Below are 9,124 nucleotides of genomic sequence, written 5' to 3' on the forward strand. Positions count from 1 at the left end.
CTACTTGAGACTGTTACCTCTTAGGCAACTCAAATTTTTTGTTAAGAGTAGTCAGTGGGTGGTACTTCCCTGGCGGTCTAGTGCTTCCACTGCAGGGGACATGACTGCAATTCCTGGTCGGGGAACTAAGATCCTGCATGCTGCTGTGCGACCAAAAAAAAAAAAAGAGTCGTCACTGGGCTCTGGAGAAAGAGAGGTGAGAGAGTGTGGAGGACATCAGCTACATCTTTCTCTTTGGGCAAATGAACCGAAAGGAGAGAGGAGGTGACACCCCACTCCCCATATGCTTCTAAGTACCACCCCATTACCTTCCCAAAAGGAATATTCAGAGTGGCATTTCCTGGTTCACCTCTTGCCAACAATGAATTTTTGCCTGGCTTGTGGGATCTTAGTTCCCCAACCAGAGATCAAACCTGTGCGCTAAGGCAGTGAAAGCATGGAGTTCTAACCACTGGACAGCCAGGGAATTCCCCTCCAACAATGAATTTGAGCAAACTTTAAAATATTGACAATTCAATGAGTGAAAAAAATGTTATCCCGTTAATTCTTCTTTCCCTAATTACTATATGCCACACACAACTTTTTTAAGATCCACCTATATATTTTACTTACCTAACTTTAAGCACAGACAGTGTAGTCTCTACCGTCAGATGCCAGTTATTAACACTCACCCTCCCCTAGTCGTAACAGCCAACAGACCCCCAGACTTTGCCAAATGTCCCTTGGTGGGGGCAAAATCGCCCCCTTTCAACAGAACCTGTAGAATATCAAGGTTGCCCCACTCACGAAGAGCTGGAATATACGGAGATACCTAAACAGCCAGTATTATCCCCGTGATGCCATTTCGTCTCAGCTGTGTGACACCACGCCCTCCAGCTCTCCTTCCCACCTCTCTGGTCACTTCTTCCCAGCACCTTTTCCTGAACTGAAGTTTCAGAGGACTCCAGGGTCTTCTGCTCTCCACTTATACTTATTCCTCTGTGGTTTTCATCTAGTTCTCCAGCTTTAAATGGCATCTCTAGTGATAAAACTCCAAAATGTGCGTTTCTGCAACATAGATAAGATGCTTTCCAAACCAATGGGGGAAGGGATCGCGTTGGGACAACGGACTCTCCACAGTGGGGAGAACATGAGCGTACCTCTGGGGCAGGACTGCCAGGTCTTGCTCAACTTTCTTGGGCCAGAGGCCTTGGCCCTGCTCCTTTCGTCGGCAATTACAGCGAGCGTGAGACTGCCATATACACCTCAATCTATAGGTGGCTCCAGGTGCCAGTGCTCCAAGAAAGACCCATGGAAGGAGAGGTGGACGTACAGGGAGGCGGTGAAGTGAGACCACGATGACGGCTGTGAGACCAAGAGGGACAGAAAGCCAGCAGGGCTGTGCGCGCCCGGCCGGGTCCCCACGACCTCGGAGCGCAAACCTCGTACGCTGTGGAAAAGGGTACCTAATCGACTGTGTCCGAAAGCACCTTCCCCACCAGCCGAGCGTGAGCCGAACGACCCGCGGAGAAAATTCGAGCCTCGTTTCCCGGGACCAATCAGAGACCGCGGAGGCCTATCATGACAACCTCGAGAACCAATGAAAAAAGGGATTCTCCTAGCGCCAGTCCTGGAGAGATCACACAGAGGAACGGTTCGTTTTTTTATTTTAAGTACAAATTAGAAAACAAGTCCGCGGCTGGAGACGGAATACGACGTTTACAAGGATGTGTGGAGAAAATTCGGTGAGCTGCTAGACCCTCACTTCCCCAAAACTTGGCGGGCGAAGAACTCGCAAGTCACCCTCGCGCCCAGCGCTCCGGCTTAAAGCGCGGGAGGGTAGGTGCAGCGCGCTGACGCCACACGCCGGGCCCCTCCCACAGCCGCCCGCCCTTATAGCGTAGCCCAGGCGCGCGCGCACCATTGTGTGGCTGGACTCGGCCGCCGCTGCGGAGGGAGGTGTGTGTCCGGGCTCTCGCCGTCCCCGCACCCGCACCGCGGCTTCTGCCTTGCGGTCCGCCGTTCGACAGCCAGCCCTCGGGCCCCTCGCCCGCCACGGACATGCCGCGCGTCTACATAGGACGCCTGAGCTACAACGTCCGGGAGAAGGACATCCAGCGCTTTTTCAGTGGCTATGGCCGCCTTCTCGAAATAGACCTTAAAAATGGGTGAGTCTAGCCTGGGTGCCCACGTCCGGCCGCAGCGCCCCGGGCCTGTGGCGGCAGGGTAACGTCGGAAGGAGGAGACGGCCAAGGCCGCGGCGCCGCGTGGCAGGGCCGCCAAGATGGCGGCGGCGCGGGGCTGCGGGAGCGCGCGGGGGGAGCGGGGGCGCGTGCGTGCGCGCCCCCGGCCTAACGACTCCCGCCGGTCTCCCGCCCTCGCACCGCCCCTCAGGTACGGCTTCGTGGAGTTCGAGGACTCCCGCGACGCCGACGACGCCGTTTACGAGCTGAACGGCAAGGAGCTCTGCGGCGAGCGCGTGATCGTGGAGCACGCCCGGGGCCCGCGCCGCGATCGTGACGGCTACAGCTACGGAAGCCGCAGTGAGTCCCACCCCCGCGCGCTCCGCGTCCTTGGGACCCCGGGGGGCGGGCGCAGGCTTAGGGGGGCCGGGGTGGGGCCTCCCAGCCGGGCAGGCGCGGTGGCCGGGGTCGTTTGACTCGGGTGTCCCCGGGGCCCGCTGCCTTCACGCCTGCCCGGTGAAGACACGGGACGCCGGAGCGCGGGGATTGGGTGGTGGGTTTTGCCTAGCCAGGGTTTGGGTGTTTGGGGGCGGGGTTGCTAAGCTGGGAGGGGGTGACGTGCTGGGCCCCTGTCAGCACTGTCGTGGGCTCTGCCTACGGAGGAAGTGAGGGATGGCTGTATTTGTTGCATGCCCCTTACTTACCTGTCAGTGCATTAGCTGGGAATGTGAATGATTTAGCCTAGAAGTTTGGGGACAGGCTGGGGTGGAGGTGGGGTCGGGGCGGGAAAGGGGGTGGGGTTTTAAGAGTAGATTTTAGTGTTATTCAAATTGGCGGGGGCCAAAGGAAATATTCTTTAGAAGTAATGTGGTAGTCTACCACAAAGTAGATTTAAATGAGCTTTATGCTGTATTTGAACTAGTTGGGGCATGTTATTGGGAGGAGGTGGGGGGATTTTTGGTTATGTTAAATGTTTGATGTTGAAATTGTTGCATGTTGAATTCAAACTTTTTAACAAGTCCTTGATGTTTCAATTTGAAAGTGACCAATGGGGCTGAGGCTGTGTCCACTGAGGCTAAGATGACTGCCTTTCCTGATTGGCCTTGGCTTTTCCATACATTGTGTGACCCTTGCCCTATGACCCTTTGGCTGACCTTACCGGAAGCCATGACGACAGCAGCCTTTTGCCATTAGACGCAGGGTGATGGTGAGGATTCCAAGGGTTAGACAAAACTGGTTAATCTGAACTAGGTGACTGTTACCTTGCGTGTTTTGTGGCCAAACCACCACCAAAAACCTCACACTGTGATGTAAGTACTTAGTGTAACTAGTAAACATTTTTGTAAAATGTAGAAATGCATGTAATCAGTTAAGTTTTATATTTTACAATGTTCTGTAAAATAAAACTTAGCGAGGTAAATTGAATAAAGGAGCAGTCACTTTCTAACAGAATGTAGGAGAGTTTAGTTGGATTTAGTCTATTTGACTTGCCCTTAATTTAATTTATGGCAAATCACAACTGTATCAAAGGTTTAGCAATATAGTAGCAAAGTCCTACTCCAGTAAATAAAAGTTGATATGTTTGTACTAACTTTCAAAAACTTGTATCCCTATCACTACAAAGCATCTAATTGTTCTCTTCATGTGATAAAGGTGGTGGAGGTGGATACAGCAGTCGGAGAACCTCTGGCAGAGACAAATATGGACCACCTGTACGCACAGAATTCAGGCTTATTGTAGAAAATCTTTCTAGTCGTTGCAGTTGGCAAGATTTAAAGGTGAGTGCTATAATGTGAGGTAAAAAAGATATGACTAATGGTTAAAAGGTAGGGTTTTGTATTGCTCTTTCGTTTCTGAGGATTGGATTTAGTGCATAGTTGTTTTTTCTTTAGATTTTTGGGTCTGATGTGTCTTGTTGCTCTTTTTAGGATTTCATGAGACAAGCAGGTGAAGTAACCTATGCGGATGCTCACAAAGAACGCACAAATGAAGGCGTCATTGAGTTTCGCTCCTACTCTGACATGAAGCGTGCTTTGGATAAGCTGGATGGTACGGAAATCAATGGGAGAAATATTAGACTAATTGAAGATAAACCACGAACAAGCCACAGGCGGTCTTATTCTGGAAGCAGATCAAGGTAACTTATTGAAGAATATGGAGAAGGGAGGAAACAGTATTTGCCACAAATAAAGAAAAATTCAATCAGCAGTATTTCAATTGCTGCTTAATTGAAATTAGGTCAGTTCTTAGTTTCTTTTGTTGCATCATTGGAGCAATTGTTGGTTAGTCTATTTTTCATAAATGGTACAAACATTCACATCAAGATGTCTTGAGATAAAGATTTATTGTCGCGTTTCTTGTTACAGGTCACGGTCTAGAAGAAGGTCACGAAGTAGGAGTCGTAGGAGCAGCCGCAGTAGATCTCGAAGTATCTCAAAAAGTCGCTCCCGGTAAATGTGTTCTTGAGTGTTTTTCTGAATTACATACTTTATAGAGTGCTTATGTGTTTGGCAAGGTACTGAAAAAAAAATCTGGCTTTTATTGTCTAGATCCAGGTCTCGGAGCAAAGGTCGATCACGTTCTCGTTCAAAAGGCAGGAAATCTAGATCAAAAAGCAAATCTAAACCTAAGTCTGATCGAGGCTCCCGTTCGCGCTCTCGGAGCAGATCGAAGGATGAATATGAGAAATCTCGAAGCAGGTCTCGTTCTCGATCTCGTTCCCCCAAAGAAAATGGGAAAGGTGATATAAAGTCAAAATCCAGATCAAGGAGCCAGTCTCGTTCCAATTCACCCCTACCTGCTCCACCCTCAAAGGCCCGTTCTGTGTCCCCTCCACCAAAAAGAGCTTCAAGATCCCGTTCTAGATCTCATTCAAAGTCAAGGTCACGATCCAGATCGAGTTCCAGAGATTAACCCAGAACTCTACATTCTTTGCACACTATTACGGAACACTTTCCTACTTGCTTAGGCAGTTACTCTTCCACGTTTGTACTTGGCCTCTTCTGCAAGAAGAGTCCCCCGAAAACAGGGGCATACAAAAATTGGATTTGTAGCCAAATTTGATGAAAAAGATGAGATTCTAAAGAAATGGCATGAAGTCAAAGATCTTCTCCCTTTGTAGAATTAAGATAACTTTGATTTTATAGCTTTTGAGCTAAAATAACTTTTGTAAAGATTAAGCTCATTTAGATTTTTTTTTAAGTATTTCAGCAGCATCTGCTGCAGGGGTTTCTGTCATTGTTATATTTGTTTGCTTAATTTTAAATTAACCGTTTCAAGCTTTGAACACTTAAGGCTTTAGAGGGAGAACCCAATTTCCAATTATGTTGGCTTTTTATAAAGCTTGAGTTATGTAAGATTTCAATAAAAGTTTGCTACCAAGATGATTGCCTTATTGAATAGGTCACTCTTAAATTCCTTCAAATATTGATTATCTGCTATCTGTGGAAGTAATGTAAATTCTACTTAAGTGTAAAACAAGGCAAGTCTCAGACCAGCAATAAATTATTCAATTTGGATAACATTATTTTGTCCTGTTATTCAAATTTGCCAAAGTCATATTGGCCCCCTAAACAGGTTAAGTTAAAAAAAGATTTTATAGTCGATCTGTTATACAGTTTTGCCTAAATTAATAGATTTTTTAAATAATGAAACCTTTTTCAAACTTAAATTGATTGAACTCTTCAAAAAATAGTTCCTGTTGTTTGGGATCTTATCTAGCCTGGTAATCCCACTTTCTGGAAGTGGTCATTGTAATTAGTGTTTTGTTAGAAAAAGGTTCCGTGGTCTTTAATGTTTGTTATGTAAAAATGGGAGTAACCTTTCTTTGATCAGAAATTTGGTGTGTTATTCAAAATGGAAAAGCAAATATTTCATTTTCTACTGAAACATCCTTAACAGGCACTTAAAACAGATCGCTTGATAAATCAGTTTTACTGATTAAAGTAAAATTCCACCTAATAAGTCAGTCCCCTTTAGTTAGTGGGGTTCTGTGATAATTGGTTAGATCATCCTTGTAGAACTTTATGTGGTTGGCTTGGAAAAAATTTAAATGGGTTAACCCTAAACTTTTGTACTTCGTCATGAAGGGTAATGAATACTGTGGAAACCAAATTTTATAATACTGCAAATTTGTAGGAGTTACTGGGTTACCAATTAGTCCATACATCCGTTAAGCCTAGTTAGTTGGGATTGCAGTTTGAGAAATGAATTACCTTATATATATATATCTTTCTCCAGATTCTTTAAATAAGGTAATTTCATTAAAAGCACTCATTAATCTTAGTCTGAAATCAAGATGTAGGTTATATGGCTCAGCTTTAACATCTTCCTGGGAGCTGTCAATCTATATAAGGTGTTACGGGCTGGGTAGTGTTAGGGTGTGGTGGGTACCACTCATTGTGCTGCAGGGGGAACTAGAAAGCATCATAATCTAGAGTTGGTTTGTAGGTTCAGATAATCCAGAAGGCAAGCCTAATCAAATTGAGACTGTGTGGAAAAGATTGAGTCAAAGATCTAGATGCCAAAGTGACACTGTAACTGCTAGTGTTTGCTCATGTAAAAAGACTTGTTCTAATAATTACTGGGCTTCCTGTTATGAAATCTTAGAACCTAATCTTAGGAACATAGTGCCCCAGAAGGTTGATGCTTCTTCCAAGACCTTATTTTCTTTAATGCTTTTGATATTTTTTTTTTAGATGTTCATAAGAAATATGGTTTGTTTGGGGTTTTTTTTCAATATAAACTTCAGATTTTGAGAGAAGAAACTGGTATCTGTAATTATAGTTCATTGATTTGCCTGTTTGAAGGAACAAAAGTTAGGACTCTTACATGAGGAAGCAAGCCTCCACTGCCTTTCAAATTACATTTAAGGACAAGTTACTTTTAAGAATTGGCTTTGACCAAAGTTCTCTTGTTTTCAGCGGAAGAACAAAAGCTTTTAAAACCACAGCCTGTTAAAATGAAAGAGGGGAGTACTACAATGTGAAATTAGGCTTTCTAAAAGTATGCAGCATCCTTCAACTGGGCTTTCTTGTGTCGATATTCCATCGCATGGTAGTCAGGTTTGTTTGCATTGTTAGCTCCCCGCCACCCCCCCCACCCCGTGGGTAATTGTATAGCTAAATGTCTGCACCATAAGAATTCAGCAGCAAAGGCCAACTTATTAAAATTCTGGTTCCTATCCCACACCTGTGAACCTACATCATTGGATGTGCTAAACCACTGTATTTATAACACTGGCCCAACTTGACCAGTGAAATGTTTAGTTCCTTGCTAACTTTGAAGTAGAATCTGAGTCTCTACAACTTGCCACATGTTCATCTGTGGCTAGATGGAGTATTAACCTGGTGGAGAGCAAACTAGAAGTGAATGATAACTGGATCCCCCTTTCTTTTATGTGATAGCGTGTGGACATGCCATAGTGCCTTTATGGCCAGTTCCAGTCCTTCCTGCTCCTGTGACTTAATGTTCCACTCCTGTGTTGTTACCATCTTTTCTCTTCGTATCTTCTTTCTCCCACTTTGTTAACCTGCTTTGTGCTTTATTACTTCAATAAAATGTTCACTGAGGGAAAGGTTTGTTTTGAGTTTATTGTGTATTCCCACTTAGCGCCACATATTTGGCAGATGGTTGTTTGAATTTGAGTTGCCGTTGGCAAGTTTCATTCCTGATTTGAGTATGAGAAAAGGTCTTGTTTTCAGCTCCTCAGAAACATGAGGTTAGGATCAACATAGTAGATGGTTTAACTGGGGCAAGTACTTAACATCGTGCTTCAGTGTCATCTGCAAAGTGGTAGGGATAACCCCTCATGGGTGGTGAAGATGAAAGGTTAATATGTGAGAAGTACTTAGAACAGTACCATAATAAGTAACTATGCTGCTACGAAGGACTAAACATGCTAAGTCTCTGCTATTGTCCTGCTTTAGTTTTCACACAGAATTTACCCATTGTTACCTTGTAGCAGTTTGAACATTTTCTGTGACAATTACTCAGATAAACTAGGGAGCTCAGTCATCTTTTCCCACCTAATTTCACTTTTATTTACATTGCTTTCAGAAAGCATTGTTTTCTACCTTCATCCAGGTTTTGTGGTTGTACACAAATCTTGTGGAATGTTTTAAGTTCCTGATTTTTTAATTGCAAAAGTAGTATGTCCTTGGAATATAAAGTATCGCTCTTTTAGAGCCCACTTACTAAGGTAGCTGCTTCTAACACAGTGTATTTGCCCAGACTTCTCCAGTCGTAATTCCTGTGTGCTTCAGTAAGCTATTCATACCATGAGTGTGTTCTGCGACTTGCTTTTTCTTTTTTGGCCAAGCTGTGCGGCTTGTGGGATCTCAGTTTCCCAATCAGGGATCGAACCCGCAGCCTCAGCAGTGAAAGCGAGGTGTCCTAACCACTGGACTGCCGGGGAAGTCCCAAAATATTGAGCTTTTTGAGGCAGCAACCACATCTTGAACAAGATACATCTTTGTGTCCCTAACACCATGTATGCTTCCATTCACTAAAAGGATGTGTGTTTGCAGTTGTGTTAATTGGTCTTCTAGATCCTAAATAGCTTGTTTAGATTTGCCTAGCTGGCTTACAACAACTTCACATATGGGCCCCCAGCATAGTACTTAATAAAGTGATAAAGTGAATAGAAAGGAATCATGGTTCAAAAATCAGAAGGTAAATACAAAAAGTTAACAAACAGTAAATTCCATCCTTGACCCCTTGGAGGAAACCAGGATTACTAGTTTCTTATGCATCTTTCTGGAGCTGCAAACCTGGTAAAATTAATGTTTCCCAGGTAGTTTGATCATAGCTCATCTGAATTTTACAAAGTCAAGTGATACTTAAGTATTATACTTTCTACGAAGAAACTCTCACATGTAATTTATATTATTTATTGTTAACATCCAGAAACTTGCACCCATTTTTGAGATCATTACTGAGAAAAGTATGTTATTTGTATGGGA

At 44.3% G+C, this 9,124-nt stretch overlaps 1 protein-coding gene across 1 annotated transcript; it reads left to right on the plus strand.

The window, feature by feature from the left end:
* The first annotated feature begins 1,908 nt into the window (after positions 1–1,908).
* SRSF6 (serine and arginine rich splicing factor 6) lies at positions 1,909–5,685 on the plus strand. The gene is made up of 6 exons (XM_065892079.1): positions 1,909–2,147; positions 2,374–2,522; positions 3,816–3,940; positions 4,091–4,299; positions 4,529–4,612; positions 4,712–5,685. Exons 1-6 carry the CDS (start codon positions 2,041–2,043, stop codon positions 5,073–5,075), a joined length of 1,038 nt encoding a protein of 345 aa, XP_065748151.1. The 5' UTR covers positions 1,909–2,040; the 3' UTR covers positions 5,076–5,685.
* Positions 5,686–9,124: the final 3,439 nt, after the last annotated feature.

Source organism: Phocoena phocoena, chromosome 15, assembly GCF_963924675.1.
Source record: "Phocoena phocoena chromosome 15, mPhoPho1.1, whole genome shotgun sequence".
Classification (NCBI taxonomy): Eukaryota; Metazoa; Chordata; class Mammalia; order Artiodactyla; family Phocoenidae; genus Phocoena; species Phocoena phocoena.

What these genes read in the sequence shown, in the direction of transcription:
- SRSF6 (XM_065892079.1), top strand. Translation starts at nt 2,041, where the DNA reads ATGCCGCGCGTCTACATAGGACGCCTGAGCTACAACGTCCGGGAGAAG. An exon ending in GCAGTTGGCAAGATTTAAAG is followed by an intron (nt 3,941 to 4,090) that starts GTGAGTGCTATA and finishes TGCTCTTTTTAG; the next exon opens with GATTTCATGAGACAAGCAGG. An exon ending in TATTCTGGAAGCAGATCAAG is followed by an intron (nt 4,300 to 4,528) that starts GTAACTTATTGA and finishes TTCTTGTTACAG; the next exon opens with GTCACGGTCTAGAAGAAGGT.